The sequence below is a fragment of the Marmota marmota genome, unplaced genomic scaffold (genome assembly GCF_001458135.2).
Source record: "Marmota marmota marmota unplaced genomic scaffold, marMar, whole genome shotgun sequence".
Lineage (NCBI taxonomy): Eukaryota > Metazoa > Chordata > Mammalia > Rodentia > Sciuridae > Marmota > Marmota marmota.
The window spans coordinates 1632810-1655337 of NW_026000252.1; the positions used below are offsets into that span (position 1 = coordinate 1632810).

General features: G+C 37.6%; 1 protein-coding gene and 1 pseudogene across 1 annotated transcript in view; one reads left to right on the top strand and one right to left on the bottom strand.

Moving 5' to 3' along the window:
- The window catches only part of Gpc3 (glypican 3), a 370154-nt gene that overhangs the window by 128407 nt on the left and 219219 nt on the right, over window positions 1–22528 (bottom strand). Inside the window, exons 3-4 of the mRNA XM_048796570.1 lie at window positions 14658–14791; window positions 1–126 (exon numbers count right to left, since the gene is read on the bottom strand). Coding sequence (XP_048652527.1) covers window positions 1–126; window positions 14658–14791 — 260 coding nt within the window. The remainder of the gene's footprint in view (window positions 127–14657; window positions 14792–22528) is intronic.
- Window positions 11500–12500, top strand: LOC107159558 (annotated as a pseudogene).

Here is a 22528-nt window from a genome sequence, read left to right on the forward strand (position 1 = left end):
CTCTCCACGAGTTCTTGTCCATTCCAGCACAGGGTGTCATTTTCGGCCACAGGGCTATGGCTGCAGATGTAGCCAGGCAAAGCATTATAGAAGCTGATGAAAGATTTCAACTTCTGAATTAGTTCTCTGAAACAAAAACAAAACATCTGTGCATAAGAGGCAAGTAAACTCAGTATGAGAAAAGTTTAATTTCCTTATCAGCATGATAGAAAGGCTCTGCCAGGCTGATTAGTGCAATAAATGATTTTTAAAGACATTCTTGGCTACAAGGCCACAATTTAGTTTTTTTTTAATCAATAAAATGATATTAGGGGGAAAAAGGCTGCCTACCATATAAGGTACTATTCCTATCTGAAGGATGATTTAATTCTAACATCCATTTTCTAACACGTTTGGCAGCTTCCATTTTTTTGTTCAGAATGCTGTTACCTACATTCTCAAAGGTGCTGATTACAAGGCACACTGGAGCACTACATATCTTTTGGTTTCTGAGTGTAATTGAGTGCATTGATTGTAATTTACAATGCTATTACCCTAGAGATGGCCCCTTTCCATATAGGCTCTGGCTAATGGTTGCAGATCAGAATCACAGGGTGCTCAGAACAGTGTAAGCTTTATGAAATTCTCCTGGTAATATAGTCAGAGTAATACACATCTGCTAAAGGAGCAAGGTTTCTTTGTTCTTCATTTGTATATTATGGTCCTATGAGGGGGAGGGAAGGTCAGAGGGCTCTAGTATATTTTATTATTTATTTGCTTTGTTTTTTATGCTGTGTATGATAAGACAAATGTGTGTGTATGTGATGTGTGTGTGAGAGAGGACAGTGAGAACATATTATATATGAAAATGTATACAAACACACATAAATACCAGCGAAATTTCTTGCCTATTATCTTGTTTCAGCCGCATATGTATATACAAAGTGACACCATAAACTGGAGAGAAGTGAACATATTTATGAAGAAATATTTAAATATCTATATATAGATGTCCAGTGGTAAACAAAAAAAAAATAAAATACACTTTATTTTCTAAAACAATGTCCCTGATAGAAAGTTAAAGTGCTCTTCACATCCAAATCTACCCTAAGTCTACACAAAGTTTTTGAAGACTCTGGCCAGGGAATTTTCTGGCAGTGAAATAATTATCAATTTTGTCTCCAGGCTAAGAATGGATGGGCCTTTGAATCTTATTTGGACACTGGTGGAAATCACAAGCCCCAAAATGCTTTTTGAGGTTTGTCTTAAGATCTGTCCAAAATGGTCGAAGTGATCATCTTGCACTTAATGCCATTTTCCATTTTATTACCATAAACTATTCATTTCATCTAATAACTTGAGTGGGGGATAGAACAAGAACAAACTAGCTCTCAGCACATGTTTATAAAGACTCACAGGAAAGCCAGGGTGATGGACAGAACGACTCATGAAAGGTTATTGAGACATATATAACACCTGATACCCTAACAGCTACTGCCTGCTGTGCCCCTACTCCCCTCACAGCCTACTCCTGGTGTCTGAGTATCATCAATCTTCAAAGAGAAGAGGCTCAATACAGAGCTCTGAAAATAAAAGTCAACATTAGTTTCTCACAGAGGAAAAAGATGGGTTCAATTAACAGCTAATAGGAGAGATGCTCTGTTTTACAAGGTAATAATACAGTCCCCAAAGTGGAAACTGAAAGACTAAAGGCTAAGGCTGAGTAATTCTCCCCACTCCATGAGGAAATGAAATGTGGCCATTAGTCCATGGGAAACCATGGTCTTCTTTTTAATGAAAGAGTTTCCCTTAAGTTCTCCTACCTCCACACCCACTCTGATTAACGTAACTCAGGGCAAGAAAAATCTAACCCACAGCAAGGCCTTCATTTGATTTCACAAGAAGTTGAAAATACAAGTACCCTGATTTTCTCCATTCCTCCCAACTTTATAATTTTCTTCTCTGAACATAAAGATCATTGACAAGTTGAAGAAGATCCAGATGAGGTTGGATCTAAATGTCAAGGGGACAAGGGATTGTAATAAACATAAGACCTTCCACTTTAGTATGGAAGGATATTACTTGGAAGGGTAAAGATAAAAATCTAATAAAACCACAAGGAATGTGGATAGTGTAACACAATCTTGGGTTATCATATTCTAGAACTCAAAGAAACTCTTTTAAACTTGAATGAGGTAACTTAGAGAAATAAAAGGTGATACTACTTCATAGAGTATGTATTACCGCTCCAGGACATATAGAATGGACAAAATGGGACTGGTTTTTTTCACAACTTACTTTTGAATTTGTTATTTTGAACTGATAACACAGTTTTATTTAACAACCATGTTATAATTATGGTCTGGTTCTCAGAATAACCTCTTCAATCCTATGATGAGCAATAGCTAAGAATACTGATTTTAGAGTCTAACCTAAGTGATTTTCAAAACCCAGCTACTCCCCCACTTACGCAGCAATGAAACTTTGGCAAATTCTAACTTTCTCTGAACTTCAGTTTTCTCATCTGTAAAAGGAAGATAATGATAGCAACTATCTCACTAAGTGTTTACCATAGTACTCACACAAGTAAGCAGAGTTGTCCCTCTGTGATATTAGCCATGGCCAATATTACCATTGCCATGAATCTATAGAATAGAAACACACTATATATATGAAGTATGTATTATACAGAAAAATTTATGTATGAAAGATAATTTTTAAAAAATTAATTTCCAGGAGCCGGGGGTGTGGCTCAGTGGTGGAGGGCTTGTCTCGTACGTGTGATGCACTGGGTTCGATCCTCAGCACCACATAAAAATAAATAAAATAAAGATTTAAAAAAATTAATTTCCAGGGCTGGAGTTATGGCTCAGCAGTAGAGTGCTAGTCTAGCATGCGTGAGGCCCATGGTTTGATCCTCAGCACCACATAATAATAAATAAAATAAAAGTATTGCATCCAACTACAACTAAAAAAAATTAATATTTTTTTAAAATTTAAATTCCAGATAACTTCATGTGCACAATATAATTAAAATCCCTCATCTTTTGATGTGGATATTAATAGGCACAACCATGTTCTCTCTCAACAGATGTTTTTCTGGTATTATTTTTCAAAGACTAGCTAGCTTAAAACACACACACACACACACACACAGACATACTAGGCACAATGACACACATATGTAATCCCAGCAACTTGGCTCAGAAGAGGTAAGAAATATCTCTAAGAGAAAGAGAGGCTTGTCTACTGTGTGGGGAGAGCTGCCAATTGGAAGAATGGAAGGAGGCAGGAGAACTTGGGAAAACAGAGTGGGATGGACATGAAGTAAACATACAGGTGAGCAATGAGAATGGAAATTTGTAAGATATGCAACTTTAGCACTGTAACATCTGTAACCTATGGTTACATTATATTTTTTCCTTCATCATTTATAAAGGCTTTTGATTTTCTTTTTCATCATTAAAGAAACATACACTCATTGTGGGTAGTAAAAATAAAGAAAGGTAGAAGAAAAAAGCATTCACATCCCACTGCTAGAGATAATCATTGTTAATATTTAGGTATATTTCCTTACTGACTTTTCACTTGAATAAAGTTTCACATTTATTTTTTCAAACTTTTTTGGCAGTATTGGGGATTAAACCCAGGGTCTTGTGCATGCCAGGCAAGTGATCTACCACTGACCTACCTCCCCAGCCCAAAATCTATTCTTCTGCATAGGTTTGTTTACTGAGTTCTTTATGGTTCTCAGTGTGTATTATATCCATTAGAAGTTACATAGAATAAAAGTGGATTTGATTGGAAAGGAATCTTAGAATAATGAAATAGGAACTTCAGGTGTAGCTCCATTGCAGAGTACTTGCCTAACTTACCTAGCATGCGTGAGGACCTGGGTTTCATTTCTATCACTGCAAAATAATAAAAAAATAAGTTGCTTCTCAAATAATTCTCAGCTTTGTGGGATGAAGTAGTACCCATCAGTTGGAGAACACACAGCTACCAAACTCCAATACCCCAGAGTCCCAAATGGCAGTGTTATTATAGTGCATGCCATTCTTTTATGCAAAAGCTTCTGCATTACTGTGAGAAAATAAATCTTGGTTGCCAAAACAAACTCAAACTCTTGAAAATAAATCCAAACATACTATTTTGGAGGACAGAAAAAAAGAAGGCTTTCTAAACTGTTGGAGAGTCAATGAGCTTTTCAAAAAGGACAGCAACAACAGGTGATAATGTCCTCTGACACCATGGCAGCAGAGTGTGACAGGAGTAGTTTACCCCCTACCGAGTTTACGGTGCCTCTCTTGATTCTCCTTCTCTTTGTATCTTCCTGTCATTCCTTCCTAAACTTGCTTCTACGTGACAATTAAGTTTATTTGTATGTTTTCTTAAATAAAGCTTTATATTCTTTGGCTTCTAATTTTAAAAGGAGATGTGCCAAATCTTTCTATTTTTCTCTTTATAAAGACACCTGAAGCTAAATTAAATGACATATTAATTACCCATGTATGACCCAGTCCCGATTTTTCCTTTGTGATAGTAGCCCATGAAGACAACAAAAGAATCTCCACCGGTGAACTAAGGCAGCCTGTTCAACTGAATTGTTTCTAGAAAATATGGACAATTAGTTGCCCAAGATAGGAAAGCAATTTGATTAAAGGGATTGCTCTTTGATTCTAACTCCACTTTATTCTGAATACTAACATGCAGAACATACCATTGCCATTTAAATAGTGGAGCCTGTGGTTCTCAGGACAAACCCAACATTTGCTTCTGACAGTCTGCTCAGGAAAAAGAGTCTCTTCATAGAGGTTCCCTTTCAGTCTGTTAAATGTGGAACTAAAGGATAGGGCTCCTTTGCATGCATGAGCCATTTTGAAATATTGCTGCTGGGGGCACGTGATCTTCCCTGGAGGGCTTCCATCATCCTAGAGAGAGGGGCGTCCTGGTCTGTGGTTATGGGGGAGGGGATTGCCTTTGCTTTCTTGCAATGATTTGCTTGGGCAGGCATCAAAGCAGAGCTAATTGGAAACCACTGCAAATAAAAACAGCCTTTCATCCCTGACTGCAGCCCCTGAACTTTTTTTTTTATTATTAAGGTTCTTTTTTTGTTAATGTAAAGTAATACAAGCTCACTGTTTAAAAAATAATTGAAAATGCAAAAAAGTACATAAAATCAAATAACTAAGATTGGAATGGCACAAGATCATACCTAATTCTGTGGGACGGAGCCTTTCAATTTGACCCCAAACAACTTTCTGAACTTCTGAAGATTAGAGTACTTTTCTCATCTTGTTCCCTTTGCCTGGAACACCTTCCTTCCCTCTTCCATCTGTTGAATTTCTACTTATTCTTAGGGCTGAGCTCAAAAGATACCTTTTCGAAGTAGCCTTTCTTGATTCTCCCAGCGGAGCTGCTAGCTTCCTCATCTGTGATGCTGTGACTCTTTTACATAGCTCTGTTTTGGCACTCACCCCCAACATATGAAATTATTTATTTATGTGTCTGTCTCCCTAACTAGACTAGGAGCTCCTCGTAACCCTCACACAATGCTCAGCATACAGATGATGATGACAAATATTGAAAGAAGTAGAGTCCTGTAATACAGAAGTTCCATAAGATAGAATGATTTTTATACCAGACCTTAAATTTGCTCATTCACTCAGGACATTTGTGGATTTGGTCAGAAGATGAAAGGCTTTCAAAGCTGCCTAGCCAAAGTTAGAGAAGTAGTCCAAGGGGAAGTGAGAGTAAGTAGTGATTTTCAATAAGGGAGCTGAGAACACCTTTTGTTCTTTTCTTTCTAGGTCATTTAGTAGTGTCACGTAATCCATTGCTCCTTTAGACCAACACAGAGGGGAAGGAGAGGATGCAGATGGCTGTAACACATAAATATAATTTCACAAGGATGGAGGAACTGTGAATTTTTTCACAGGTTATCAGCTGGGACAGAAGCTTGGTATATAGATGTAAGTTGGACTATTTGACTATAGATTTAGGGTTTGGAAAATGGAAAGGTATGCTTATATTTTCTACCAAATAGTTTTTGGAATGTGGAAACGACAAGGTAAACAGTACCACAAGGGAAGTGGTAAGGAAACCATTCAGGAGAGTCAGGGATGGAGAGGCTAAGATGTGCTGAAAATATTGGAGGTGAAAGGGGCTGTGAAGATCTGATTGCTTCTGTTTTGGTTCTCCTACATGTGCATCTTGTTCGACTCTCACTGTTTTAAATTTGATGACAGATATTTTCAATACTTATCCCTTAAAGGAACCCCAAGTGCCATATATAGACCACCCGTTGAGTATAAAATCGCCTTTAAATTGAACTAAGCTATTTCTAAGATTAGTTGTGTGTTGCAAACTACCCAGTTGGGGGCAGACAAAACAAACAGATGATTTCTGAATGCTACCAAAGGAATCCTGCATTTCTTTGTGTGTTGTTATTTTAATAAGGCAAAGGGCTTTTCAAGTCATAATCAGATTCAGACAGCTCCCTCACAACCTCCACAGATTGAATGCTGCAATAGGGTTCCTTTAGAATGATCATATTTTTAACTACTGAGGATGGAGCTTGGGCATGGGTGTGGGGAGTGCTGGAGGCATGCATATATTTTTCTGGACAGTATGAAATGCTGTGCAGAACACACTGAGAAATTTATAGAGGTACTAATACTGCCAAAACAAACCCTTCTGATAACATCAGATTGTGGGGAGGCAGGGCATTTAGCAAGAGATCATCTTAATCCCCACCCCTTTCCTCTAAGAAAGTTTACGGTTATTTGAAGGAGTTGAATTAAATCAGACAGGCTCCTGTTGTTTTGTTCAATCCTTCTGTTAGAAAATTCAGAAAGAAAGGCTCCATATCAGACTCTAAGGCTTCAGCTAGAAAAAAAAAAGATGGGAACATCATGAGGCAGGTTCATTCTCCCAATACCCAAAGGAGCCCTGTCTAACTGCCACTTACTCAAGTCTATAGATTTTGTTGATTTCTCTTTTATTTTATTTGAGGTTAGCTACAAGTTCAAAAATGACTCTAAAAACAATGTCATACCTGGTTAACCAGACAATTTTTCCTTTCCCTGGAAGATCAACAGCCATACACTCCTTCCTGGTATGGTGAATGAGACAGAAACCATGACAGAAGCCATGGCAGCAGGACCTTGATATACCTCTGGATCAACAGGACAATTTCTGTTTTTAAATTTTATTTATTCTAAATTTAACTATACATAAAAATTGTACATACTGACAGGGCAGTTTCAATATAGAACTAGATTGGTATGTTTACTTTGAAAAAGCTCCACATGTGGTTTTGTTACAAATTCATATACCACATCCTTCATGAAGCCTCAACTCTAATTTCCCTGGGCAGAGGTTCTGTCTTTCCATGTAGCTTGCCTCTGTACTCTGGAATTCTTTGGCTTTAGTTCTCATACAACTATCTTTGGAATTGTTTGCATTTAAAGTCTACTTCCGCATTAGACTGAGCTGAAGAACAGGGACTATTTATTGGTATTTTCACTATCCAGTATATATTATATCACTAACAAGTTTTAAATAAATTCCTGTTGAACTGAATATATAGATATAGATATATGGTATGTATCATATATCTGTAAGTATATGATACCTCATATACTATGATAAGATATATCATATATACGGTATGTATCATATATCTATATCTCATATACACATGTATATGTATGTATTCACTTCAGTTAAATATGGAAGAGGTTTTCACCAGTTAAAAGTTAATGTCTTACATGGACTGAGGTTAATTCCTTAGGAGCTTCTGTGGTTCAGGCCAAGAGTGAAGGCAATGGAGAACAATGAACAAAGGACAAGCAGAAGGTAAAGAGGGCCTTGATATATGGCCTAATTCTGTCATTCCAGAGTGACAAAAATGTCCCAAAGAACCCCTAAGTGGCTGAAAAAAAATGATTCTCAAATATCGTGGTGTTAGGAGGCTGGTCCATAAGTTTCTTGGTACTCCTCTCTTCAAGAAGTGGAGCTTGATTTCCCTCCTCTTAAATATGCATTAATACTTGTTTCTAACAAATCTAATATGTCAGAATTAATGGTGTCTCACTTCCAATACTAGGTCATTAAAGATGATACAGCTTCCTCTTTGCTTTCTTCCATGGATCACTTATTGTGGGGAAGCCAATTGCCGTATTGTTTCAGAGGTCTACCTAGTGAGGAACTCAGGCCTCCTTCCAACAAGCAGCACTAACTTGCCAAACCTCTAAGTGAGCCATTTTGACTCTAGCCTTAGTCAAATTGTAGCTCTAGGCTGGGGGTATAGATCTGGGTTTCATTCCCAGAACCAAAAACAAACAAACAAAACCAAAACCACACTGCAACCCCAGGCAACATCTTGACTGAAAATTCCTTAGAGACTTTGAGAACCACCTACCTAACCGTTTCAATATTTCTGATGGACATAAACTGTAAAATAATAATTATTTTATATAGTTGTTTTTGGTAATTCATTATGTAGTAATAAGACTATTATAACTCCTTTACAATCTTAAAAATAATGGAAGAACTTAAAAAGTTTTAGTTTATATATTATATATCTAACAATACTTACTATTTTAGAAATTAAAACTCAGAAAAAATTAAGACCTATTATTAATTTGAAACTAGCCATCATATATTCATAATGTGTAAATATAAATAACATTTTATTAATAAATTAATGACAAAAGTAACATTTGTTTCTTTTTGCAAGATATCTTTACTGTCTGACTTGTTAGACTACAGGTAGCTTCTCCTACTGACTTCTGTATTTAATCTGTTGCAATTTTGTTTTGGTTGAAATATATAAACAAACTCTAGCTTCACTCAGATATATAGTTACCAAAGGAAGATCTCACAGAAACTTACTGACACCCCAAAAGGTCTCTGCGACTCCCAGAGATTCTTGAATCACACTTTAACTAGGCTGCTATAAGGAAACTAGTAATCTATTGGATTGGAAGTCAACAAGAGAAAAGAAAATGGAACATTTTGCACTGTTTCCTTAGGGACACATACTCTCTCAAGCTACATTCCGCCTTCTCTTTTTCTAAACTGAACCATATAAGGCTCAGAATTACTATTTCAAAACTTCCTATAGTAAATCAAGAGGAATTAAATAACTTACCCCAAATCTGATATATTACTTATTTTATCTCTTAATTTTTTTTTTTTTTGGTACTGGGGATTGAACACAGGGGTACTTAATCACTAAGCCACATCCCCAGCCCTTTTTATTTTTTGAGACAGGGTGTCATTGAGTTGCTTAGAGCTTTGCTAAATTGTTCAGGTTGACTTTGTACTTGTGATCCTCCTGCCTCAACCTCCTGAGTCGCTGGGATTACAGGCATGTGCTATTACTCCAGACTTCATTTTCCATCTATAGGCCAAGTTCCTCAAAATCAACAAGAAGAAGAGCTCATGCCATCAATTTTTGAGCCAGTGACAGAGTTAGCTTTTTGGGTATGGAAATTCTCAGTTGTGATGTGCTTCCCATCTAATTTCCACCCCTCAAGTATAACCAAGGAATTAGAACAGGGTTGGAGGGAAGCTAGATGGGCTGAGTGAGAGTAAAAGCAATAAGAAGTCATATTTTGTCCCTAGACTGTTGTTTCAAGAAATATAAACTATATCCTTCCTTTTATTGCTTTAAAAAGAGTATACTGCATTAAAAAATGACAAAATCATAGAATTTGCAGGGAAATGGATGGCATTAGAGCAGATTATGCTAAGTGAAGCTAGCCAATCCCTAAAAAACAAATGCCAAATGTCTTCTTTGATATAAGGAGAGTAACTGGGAACAGAGTAGGGACGAAGAGCATGAGAAGAAGATGAACATTAAACAGGGATGAGAGGTGGGAGGGAAAGGGAGAGAGAAGGGAAATTGCATGGAAATGGAGGGAGACCCTCAGGGTTATACAAAAGTACATACAAGAGGAAGTGAGGGGAAAGGGAAAAATAATACAAGGGGGACAAATGAATGCCAGTAGAGGGGGCAGAGAGAGAAGAGGGGAGGGGAGGGGAGGGGAGGGGGGATAGTAGAGGATACGATACGAAAGGCAGCAGAACACAACAGACACTAGTATGGCAATATGTAAATCAATGGATGTGTAACTGATGTAATTCTGCAATCTGTATATGGGGTAAAAATGGGAGCTCATAACCCACTTGAATCAAAGTGTGAAATATGATATATCAAGAACTATGTAATGTTTTGAACAGCCAACAATAAAAAATTAAAAAAAAATGCATTTTGCATACAGAATCATATAAAGAAACACATTTATTTTTTAAGTTAACTCATATGCAAATATAATTTATTAAGCAATATTTTTCTATTTGACTAAAAATCATCTGCATTATGAAAGCTCTCATTTGTTTCCTATTGTTTTTCTGATTATTCTACCATCCTTTGTCAATTTAAACTTAGAAAACAATTTTTATAGTTTTGTAGTAAGTGTTAATGTTTAATGAGGTTGTTTTCATTGATTTTTTTTCTTTTTAATATTTTATTGATTGCCTTTGCAAATTTACTTTTCATATAAAATTTACATTTAGTTTTCTTCTTTTCCCATCATCTCCCCAAATAAGCTGGTTGAAAATCCATTAAGTGTATACATTTACTTGAAGTATGAAGTCTACTTGATATTGAATCTGCTCCTCCAATATTAGCAATAGCATCCAATTTTCAGTTCACATTTTATGTTCTAATTGTGCTTACAATTCCAGGCAGACAAGATATTGTGGATAGTTTCTCTGTTTTTCCTCACAAAATACAACTGTAATTCTGGAAGTAGTGCAAGAAGCAGTCCAAGGAGTCTGGTGGGAGTTTTGAAGAGGAAGGCAAACTGATTTGAGACTCAAGACTGAAAGAGGCATGCAGCAGCAGGATGTCTTGTGTCACTCCCAGAAGGAGACCACCAAGGCCTCTCACTTCCCATCTAGACCTAACAAGATAAGACAGCCCTCACAAACTCATTCCTTCACCAGATTGCTCCAACAACACAAAGAAAGACCATGGAAAGTGGATGAAAAGACAAGCTGCAAACTTGGAGAAATATTTACAAGTTAGGTATTCAACATAGGATTAGTGGTTACAATATATAAAGATTCTCAAAACTCCACAGTAAACAAACAAACAAACAAACAAAAAATATTATGGTTCAATGGCAGAGTGCTTGTCTTACAAGTATGAGGCACCTGGGTTCGATCCTCAGAACCACATGAAAATAAATAAATTAAATAAAGTTATTTTTTAAAAAATGAGCAAAGGAGATGAGAGAATATCTTTCACTTAAGAAACTAGATGGTTAAACACACACACACACACACACACACGTATGAAAGAATGTTCTGGATCATTAGCTATCAGGGAAATGCAAATAAAAACCAGGAAGAGATGTCATTGGGTACTTCAACTACAATAACTGAGAAGAATAGGCAGAGTGGGACCTTTAGTACCAGCCTGTATCCATATTTTTAAGAAATACAATGTCTAATGGTTGTGAAGAGTACATGGCCAAAGACTGAAGGGACAACATTGAGAAAATGAGTGATTTTCAGAATATGAACCAGGACAAGTTGCAAAATCTATTCAGCAACATTGGTGAAGTTGAATCTGTAAAACTTATTCAGGATAAAGTAGCAGGGCACACCTTGGGCTATGGTTTTGTGATTCTCATGACTGCCAAGGACTGACCAGGGTCGATAAGCATGCTGAATGGTCTGAGACTTCAGTCAAAAACTATTGGGGTATCATATGCTCGCCGAAGCTTAGAAGTCATCAAAGAATCCAACTTGTCCATCAATACAACCATGACCTGGAAGGATGTGGAGGATATGTTCTCTAGATTCAGCCAAATCATCAACTCCTGGGGCCTTGTGGATCAGACCACAGGTTTATTTATCCAGAGGAATTGCATCTATCCAGTTTGACAAATGGTCGGAAGCAGAAGAGGCAATTACCAGTTTCAGTGGTCACAAACCTCCAGGTTCCTTGGAGCCCATTACATTGAAGAAGTCTGCAGCCAGTTCCAATCAGAACAAAAATGTGGCCCTGCTCTCACAGCTGTTCTCTACTTGCAAGGTGGTTCCATGGCCCAGTGCATCACCAGGTGCAAAAGTTCAGGTCATCCTCAGGGGTATAGATCACATGAGTAGGTTTTCTATTGCTAATGTCCCAGGAAAGGCATCTCCATCTGCAACCCTGGGGAATCCCTGATGAGGGGATCCTCTGGCAGATGTCTGGCCCCTTTGCCATAGTCATCAATGTCAAACTCATTTGCAATTTCAACACCAATAAGTACAAAGGGTTTGGTTTTGTTACCATGACAAACTGTGAAGAAGCTACAATGGCCATAGCAAGTCTGAATGGCTACCACCTGGGGGATAAAATCTTACAAGTTTCCTTCAAAACCAACCAAGTCCTACAAATAATAAACCCATGTTTTTGTTTTGTTTTGTTCTTTTTCTTTTTTGTGCAGAGTAAATAATTAAGAGAGAAGAAATTGTAACGTTTTTGTTAGTGTACAACTCATTTTGTGCCAGTTTTCACCTATACTCTGGGATGGAACTGATATGTTAAACTGTTTGAAACCCCCATGATGTTAACCAATTTTAAGCGTCTCGAGTGATTTTCTTTAAAATAGAACTTAAGCAGAAACCTAAGTAGACTGTGTTGACTAACCAGTCCCCCTGGATGGTGGGAAAACTGAAGCATGCTTTACTTCTAAGACTAACACTCCTTTTATTTAAAGTCTCCACAAACTGGATTTTTTTTAAATTAGATTAGTTTTTAATCTAAAGATGTTAGATGCCAAGTGTGCATTTTCTCAACTGCTTCAACACTTTAAGCAATGTATGCTTTGGTTGACAGCAAATTGTTTGCCAAAGGGGTTCCCACTGCCATTTCCTAATTACTCAGTCTTAGGCTCTGCAGAGTGGTCTTGGGAGTGGCAGTGGTACAGTCTGACATGGGCCACTCCCAGGAAGGGGAGGGATGCACATATCAGGCCAGGCTGGGTCCAGAGGAAGACACGAAGGTGTTTCATAAGCCTGGGCACCAATGGGAATGGATGTAAGAGTTTCAGGGAAACTTCAGTATATTTCAGGCAGTCCTGAGCTCTAGGCATGCCTGAAGATGTGCAGGTCCTCCGACATCCCAAATTTCTGTCCACACATTTTCATGCACAGTGCCCCACACATTGGGCACTCTTGCTCACAGTGATTTCTCCAAGTTTCCAGGAGCATTTAGTATAGCTTGAATGCATAAGATATCTCTATTTCTTTTATTAACACATAAACATTTGAGCATTGTATTTCACACATCCCTCCTTGTAACTGTTAGACTTCTTTCTCAGTGGGATTTTGTTTTGGAATTTTGCTTTCATGAGAACACTCAGCAGGAAAGTACTTATTGCCAGTTATCTATCAACAAAACCCTTTGATTTGTAGTTTTAAACATTAACCCTCAAAATTCTCTTTATAACTGCCTTGACATTTTGGGTTGCTCTGTTCTATTAATTTTATTTTGCTTTATTTGTGTTTGTTGTTTATTTTGACTTTTGCATTGAAGACCATTAAATTTGATTTTGGTTTGATTGAAAAAATGCATAGCTGGTGGTGTTGTGGGATGAACTAATCAATAAAATCAGTAAGAGTGTAAGTTATAGGTTATAGATTAGTAAAAATATAGATTATAAATATAAGATTTTGACAAGTGAGATAAGACAATTATAAACAAGAACTGTCATGGACAGGCCTAAGACTCTATTTTGCCACCTTCTATTAAAAAAAAAAAAAAAAAAAAAAANATTGCATGGAAATGGAGGGAGACCCTCAGGGTTATACAAAAGTACATACAAGAGGAAGTGAGGGGAAAGGGAAAAATAATACAAGGGGGACAAATGAATGACAGTAGAGGGGGCAGAGAGAGAAGAGGGGAGGGGAGGGGAGGGGAGGGGGGATAGTAGGATAGGAAAGGCAGCAGAACACAACAGACACTAGTATGGCAATATGTAAATCAATGGATGTGTAACTGATGTGATTCTGCAATCTGCATATGGGGTAAAAATGGGAGCTCATAACCCACTTGAATCAAAGGTTGAAATATGATATATCAAGAACTATGTAATGTTTTGAATAACCAACAATAAAAAATAATAAAAAAATAAAAAATAAAAAAAAATAAAACATAGGGCTAAGAAGAAAAAAAATAAAAAGAGTATATAAAGAGTGCAGTATATGCATGTGTGTGTGTGTATGCATGAGTGGGTCTTGTCAGTGTCTTTCTGATAAACTTAATCCTGCCTCACTGTTAATAATGGGAAGAGTCACAAATCAAGCCATGAAATGGTAACACCTGATTGTATGTAGAAAATATTCTGTTTACTCAATAAAGGATCTTGAATAGGGAAGTTCATCCAGTCTGTGTTGCTATTCTAGTTATTTACATATGGAAAGTTTACATTTAAATATGACTCAGATATAATATCTTTTTTCTTTAACATTAACAGATAATGGAATTTAATTAAGCACTCCACACAGAAGAACTAATTAACATGTATTTACAAAATTTCACTCCAGTGGGTTTTTGACCTTAAACACAATTGCTAATTGTATGCTGAAACAAAGAAAAAAAAACACCTCACCTTCTTCGGCTGGACAAGGTTTCTTCATGTTCTACATGAGCAACTTTTAACACCTTCTTGTCAATAAACAGATCTTCAGGATAATAAGCAGATCTATACTGGCGTTGTTGAGAATGGGCACATAACTTGCCAATCTGAAAAAAGAAATGCAATATAATTATATGATACTTTCACAAAAATCATAGTAGAAACAAATTCTGAAATGCATTTCAATTTCCTCCCTAAATTTCCCTTTTTTTCTTTTTGTACTGGGATTTGAACCCAGGGGTGCTTTGACACTGAGCCACATCCCCAGCCCTTTTTACATTTTATTTTGAGACAGGGTCTTACTAAGTTACTTAGGGCCTTGCTAAGTTGCTGAGGCTGGCCTTGAACTTGTGATAGTCCTGCTTCAACCTCCCACCTGGCTAAGATCACAGGTGTACACCACAGCTGGTCCACTTTCCTTGTAAAGAACAGAACACAGTTATCACCAGAGTTAAACAAAAAGTGATAAGGTTTGAAGACAAGAAATCATTGATTGAAAAGAAAGCAAAAGCCTAGTAGGGAAAGCAAAAGACTAGATTATTCAGAGATTTCCTAAGATGATAAATAAATTTTTAACTTGAGAGGACCCTTTACAGGCTTCATGCTATTGATACCTTTTAATGGCACTTGGTGTTTATATTTATGAATAAGTTCAGAAAAGAGAACTGCAAAATTGAGGAAGAACTGCTATTGGAGATTGGGGCGTGAGAAGTGTTGAGTAGCCTATTAATAAAAGAGAAGCCTTCCATGCACAGAGTGCTCCTGATTCTAATGAACATTTCATTATAAGAATCAAGCTAAGGGAGTCTGAAAAATGTCAGTGTAGTTACTCATCTGACTTTCCTAAAAATGCCCAAGGAAAGACAGCAAGTTAACCAGTGAACAGTCAGTGTCATCAGCTGTAAATCATATGTCATTGTGTGAGCCCAGGATTGAGAGTATTAAAAAGCATAGGTGTTCAAGACAGCCAGTCTGCCTGCCTGCTTTCCTTCCTTTTCTCCTCCCCCTTTCCCTTCCTCTTTCCTGCCCTTATAATTCTTTTCATTTATTCATTCATTCATTCATTCAAAAATACCCATTGGATATCTCCTTCTAAAACATCCCTCTTTTACACTCATGTAGCAAAAACATTTTGTCTTAAATGGCTTTAACTCTTTTACTTAGCTCCATTCTAATTGGTTTCTTTGGTTAAATTATTTGCAGATTTGTCATTTTTTCACTTTCAGACAAAAGCTTAAATGAAATTCCATATAAAGAATCATGAATATTGGCAGAAACACTGGTGCACACCTCTAATTCCAGCAACTTGAGAGGCCAACACAGGGATTGTGAGTTGGAGGCCAATTCAGGCAACTTATTGAAATACCGTCACAAAATTAAAAAAAATAAAAAAAGGTTGAGAATGTGGCTCAGTGATAAAAAAAAATTCCCTAGGTTCAATCCTTTACCAAAGAAAGAAAGAAATGACTATTAACTTTCTTACATGTATCACTTCTGCCAGACACTATGCTAAATATTACCATCCATATTTTATTTTGTTTACTTTCCTTGTGGTATTAGAGATTGAATCCACAGGTACTCTACCATTCAGGTGTGCCCCCAGTCCTGTTTATTTTTTATATGGAGACAAGGATCTTGCTAAGTTGCCCAGGCTGGCCTACAACTTGCAATTGTCCTGCCTCAGCCTTCTAAATAGCTGTGATTTAAAAAATGTGCCTGTATGCTCAGATACCATCCCCATTTTTTAGATTAGGAGATTGAGGCTCAAGGAAACTTAGACTTTCCTGAGACAAGTGGGCAGTGAATCCTCTTGCCTGACTTTGAATCCATTTTTCTGACTGCAAATCTCAGGCAACAATACTTCCCTAGGATATGATACTTGATTTCTACTTATATTCTGTTTTAAAAAAAAAGTCATAGGCCTCGAAAACATAGCTAGTCAACATTGCCAAGGTTAACATATAGATTGTAAACTTCAAGAAAAACACTAGAAAAACAAGGGTTCTATCTTCATCACTTCTGTACCTTCACAAAATTCAGACTGGATTTGGTACATGATTAGGTAGGTGAGGTGAATTAATTGAAGTAAAGTGAAGGAACCTTTTATTATCAGGTCTAGTATACCACTCTACTGATAAGCCATGACTCTGTGTGGTAATCCTGGCTTCTAGATTTTTCAGGTTGGCCCTGATAGCATTTATTAAATTATATGTCTATATGTAAAGGCATAAATGGCTTTTAGTTTACAGAGCTTTTGAAGGTTTTCCACAAAAATATTTTCCCACACTTTTTTTGCAATTCTAGGGCTGAAACCCAGGGCCTTGCACTTTCCCAGTAAGCACTGTACTACGAAACTATGCCCTCAGCCCCTAAATGTATTCTTTTTTTGGTGTTTGTTGTACTGGGTTCCAACCCAGGGCTGTGCACATGATAGGGACGAACTGTACTACTCACCTACTTTCCCAACCCCTTAAATATTTGAATTAGAAAAAAAAATTTCTAGAATCAACAGTAGAATCACCTCCATTTATGAAACACAGCATCTATCATTTGAAATTCCTATTACCTATTCTCAATATTTTATTCTAATGGAACAAAACAAAAGTTGCGGACACTTGAAATATTCCATCTGGCCTTGGAATGTATGATATTGAAATTTTCTCATGTGTTTATGTAATGCTGTTTGACTTGGGCTAATACTAACTTCAAATAAAGAATCTGCATTCTCTGAATATGCCCTAATGGGGAGGAGTCTGGTAGGCTGCTTTAGGCCAAGGGCTGCCCAGGTGGATTGGGGAGTTAAATTGCAATCACTTCCAAAGCATATAACACAGATACAAATAGCTGAAGGCAGACTGTGCATTATAACTATATGTCTATAGATATATACATATTTACTTTGTTAAGCCACAGGTGAAATTTCATAGAACAAAACCCTTCATTTTTGTTTCCTAAATATCTATTTATTATTCTGTGAACATACATCAACGTGAGAGTCTATTTCACCAGGATCAAAGTATTCTTAGAACATTCAGGTGCATGGGACATACTCTCTTGACCTACACCTGTTCCAAATCCAGCACCAAAATAAAATCTTTCACACATCTTTCACAGTAACTTGTCTACTTACACCCCACAGCTGTGAACTCTCCCTATGTATTGAAAGCCAGCCCTTTGTATAGTGAATACTAATTGGGCCACAGCAAGACTTTAAAGTATTTGCCCCCTACCTACCCCAACCTACTGGAAAAGGGTGCAGCTGAGGCAGAGGTAGGAAGGTTAAGAATAAATGAGAATGTAGCGAGTCTGTAGTCTGACCTTTCTTCGCAAGCCACCCAATGTGGCATTAGCAAGCAGACTTCCCAAAGCTCTGTGTGGGGTAAGGGGCAAACAATGGTGTCCTGCCAATCCCCCCACTCTCCCATCTGAAATGTGCCACATCTTATCAGACAGGCTGTATTTTCTTCCACAAATCTACCATGAAGCAAATTCTTCTCATATACAAAGCATTTGTCAAATCTATCCCCCCCTCCTTTGAGCCCTTCTCCCCACATCTTTCACCTCCACACTGTGTGAGCTGGAGGTGAATAGTATGAGCTTATATTGAGAAGTCGACACTAAAAAAAAAAAACCATAATTTACAAAGAGATGCAGCATTCATGTTGACTAAGTCCTTTCAACTTCACACTTGAGAAACATCAGGCTATGCTGGGAGAACTGGGTCTTATTCTTCAGCTGCAAAAGAAGCCAGCCTCCCAAGTGGCATTTTAGAAATCAGTAGCCTGTCCAGGAGTTTTAGGCTCTTAAATAGTAAGTGAAATCCAATTTCCTTTTACTAACTAATGTACCTAGTCAAGAATGCTGCTACCTTTAAATTTGGTTAGTTGGAGTGAATTTATTGGACAGGTGAGTATCTCTATCAGAAGACCTGGAATAAATTACCTTTTGTTTTCCATGAACCATGATTCCTAACGATACCTTTATTTATGGGCCAGACCAGCGGCAGGAAAAGCAATAGTGCTTTGAACTGTTACAAGTCCTGAAATTTAAGAAGGCAGGATCTCTGACCTTAACCTAGCCAGCAAGTCACTCTGAAAATCTTAGCACAACCCTTTCCCATCAGAATCCAGAGGCATTATCTTTATGCATACAGGGAGCAAACATACTGGGGCCCAGTAAGGTATAGTGAAGAGCTCAGTAGGCTGGGCATCAGTAGAGCTAGCTTACAATCCCATTTCATCATTTTCTCTTTTAAATTGATGCATAACAATTGCACCTATTCATGGGATACTGTGTGATGTGTCAACACATGTTTACAACGTGCAATTATCAAATCAGGGTAATTACATATCCATCACCTCCAACATTTATCATCCCTTTGTGGTGTAAATATTCAAAATCTTTTCTATCTATTTTTCCAATATATAATAAATTATTGCTAACTATAGTCACCCTACTGTTTTATAGAACACTAGAACCTATTCTTCCTGCCCTAACTATATTTTTTGTACCTGTTAACCACCCTTTCCCTATCTCCCCAGCCTGTGCTTAATCCTTCCCAGGCTATGATAATCACCATTCATTCTACTCTTCTATGAGAACAACTTTTTTAGCTTTTGCCTGTGTTGAGGGCCACAACCAAGTCAAGATGGCACCTGGCAGTTTGCCAGGAGGAGTGGTTTGTGAAGCAATGCCACCGAGCCATTAAGATGATGGAGATTCCTTATTGGCTGATTGCTGTATCTAGATGATGTGAATTAAGTTAAGCTATGTGTAATTAGTTGGGTATATATACCTCTGCTTTCCCGTAATAAAGCGGCTCCTGCTGTTTCAACCTTCACAAGTTGCTTGTCACCTCCCGGTTATTTGCCCAGCCAGACTGCGGCAGGACAGCATGCAGTATTTGTCTTTATGTGCTGGCTTATTTCAGTAAGCACATGCCCTGTAGGTTCATCCATATACAGCCCCACTTCTACCTCTCACCCACAACAGTATTTCATTCTGACCTGGTACCCCAATTTTACTCCACCTTAACTCTAGTCATATACAAGGAGGAAGATATGACATTTGAAGTACCATATCTTATTCTAAGTTCCCTTGAAAACAGAAAGTAAACATGACTTTCCTAGTGGAGTATGTTACTGGGCAGGGGAGGGTGGAATTGTTTTCTTTATCCGTCACTAGGTTTATGGCTGAAATGCCTATAATAAAAGACAAAATGACAAGAGAAAAGCATAAAAATATTTTTAGTATGTTTTACATGATATGGGAGCCTTCAGAAATTAAAAAAAAGAAACAGGGAAGCTTGTGTCTTTTTTTTTTCAAAATATTTTTTTTAATTGTAGATGGACAACATGACTTTATTTAATTTATTATTTTATGTGGTCCTGAGGATCAAACCCAGTGCCTTACACATGCTAGGCAAATGCTCTGTCACTCAGCTACAGCCCCAGCCCCGAAGCTTGTGTCTTTTTTATGCTAAGTGTGACAAAGAAGTAGACAGTGGTGAAGTGAAATTGGACAAAAGTGCTATAATCTAATGATAATATACTAGGTGAACAAAGCAAGTTCTTCTTATTCAGATTCCTCTCTATCTCCATGTCTTTGGAGATTAGTACATTCTTCTCCTTCATTTACATAATATTTGCCTCTTGGATGAGTGTCGGATGCTCTACTTCAGGTAAGAGTCTGCTAGATTTTATGTCTTGTCAGGTGGAAGGTAAGAGTAACCTTCCTGCTTCTGCTGTTTTCTCAAGGGCCAAGGTGCCATATTTTGGGGTGATGTGTCCTGAACTCCATGCAAAGCTTTTGGTTTGTCATAATTCACACCTGCACGCCATAACTGCTATGTTTATGGCCTAATGGTTAAAAATCTAACACACTTATTCTAAGTTCCCCATTCACTGCACAGTCTGAGAATTCTCAACAAACGAAAACCTCAGACCTGCTCTTTCACTGTGGCTGATTGAGCAGAGAAAGAGCCTGTGTTGTGAGCTTCTCAAACTCTTTTGGAACATAACATTTTATTCCAGCCTAGTGCTTCACAAATAACTTCAACATCCATTCTTCATTTCTTCCAGTGAATTCTACAACAATCCTCTGAGTATACTGAGCAGGTATTATTAACCCCACTTTGGAGATAAAGAAAACAGGTTCATAACTATTGAGGAACTTAAAGCAAGGTTATAGTGCTAGGAAATGACAGAACTGAGACTTTCTGATTCCAAAAGTTATTATTATGATGATGATGATGATGATGATGATGATTTGTTTTTGATGCCTCACTCTGTGCCATCCTCTGTGTCTGTGAACAGCATAGACTTTGGGACATCCCAGTACTGGGTGTGGTCCAGATCTGCAATCTGGTGGACATTCAACTCATAATCAGAGAGTGGTGATGAATGATGAAAAATACAAAAACATACTAAAAGAAAGTCTTAAGTTATTCAAGACAAACAGAAAACTGACATCTGATTTTAACTTGGGTTTCTGGCAGTATTTCTAATAGGGGTAAGTCAGTAGTGGAGTGATTTAAATTTCTTAGTCTGCCAAGTAAGAGTCAATTAGCAGCCATACTAAAGCAAACTAGATATCAGGCTTTATGGGAGAGGTGGCTCCCAAGAAGAATCCCTCTGCTGCTTGCTGCCTGCAGAATGTCCCTGGACCCTTGCTCTTGAATTCAGATTCTTGGGTCAGCTACAATGTCTTTAATTCCAATAATTAAACTCAGACCTAGCCTGATGTCTGAGCTAACTGTATCCATTTATAGTTTCCTCCAAAAAGGAGATTCCAGGTTAATATTATGGCTACAAAAATGCAAAATATTCGAGAATTTAGAGGTAATTGTCTAAAACAGTAGAAAATTGGAGGAGGGTGTTGTTAACTACATTAATGTTCTTCTCTGGCTCTCTCCCACTCTTAACTTACTCTAAGGGATCTATTTTGCTCTGCATGAATGGCATACTTTACATTTTCTTTCCCAATAAATAAGTAATGTTGGGCTCATACACGAGGCTGGGATTGTGGCTCAGTGGTAAAGTGCTTGCCTAGCACATGTGAGACCCTGGGCTCAATTCTCAGTACCACATAAAAATAAATAAAATAAAGATATTGTGTCCATCTGCGACTAAAAATATTTTTAAAAATATGTACTGTAACAACTTTCCTAAATACATATATGAAAATATTACAGTGAATCCCACCATTGTGTACATCCACAAGAATGCGGTCCTAATTAGAACAAGATATAGCCCATGTTTGTATAATTATATCAAAATGAATTCTACTGTAATGTATAACTTAAAAGGACCAATAAAAAAGAAATATGTAAAAGTTGTGCATGGGTGTGGTGTAACTAAGTCTGTGTCTTTTAACTTAAATGAGTCATAACAAAAAGGAGGAAGAGGAGGGAGGTATGAGAAGATAGAAAAGGAGAGGGAGAAGCAGAAGCAGAAACAGAGAATTCCTCTTTAGTGAGTCTATGGCATTGGAAAGCCATGGCCTCAAGATACTGCCCTCAGAAGTCTAACCATGTTTGAGGGGGAATGCCCTGCTGACTTGTACTGGGTGAGTGGAGATCGGCATGGCTTCTTTCTCAGGAGCTTAAACTGAGACCATCAAGACTCTAAGATCACTGGGAACGAGGACACACACCTGTAATCCCAGTGCCTCAGGAGGCTGAGGCAATGAGTTCAAAGCCAGCCTCAGCAACTTAGTGAGGCGCTAAGCAACTCAGTGAGACCCTGTCTCTAAATAAAACACAAAATAGGGCTAGGGATGTGGCTCAGTGGTTAAGTGCCCCTGAGTTCAATCCCCAGTACCGGAAAAAAAAAAAAAAAAAAAAA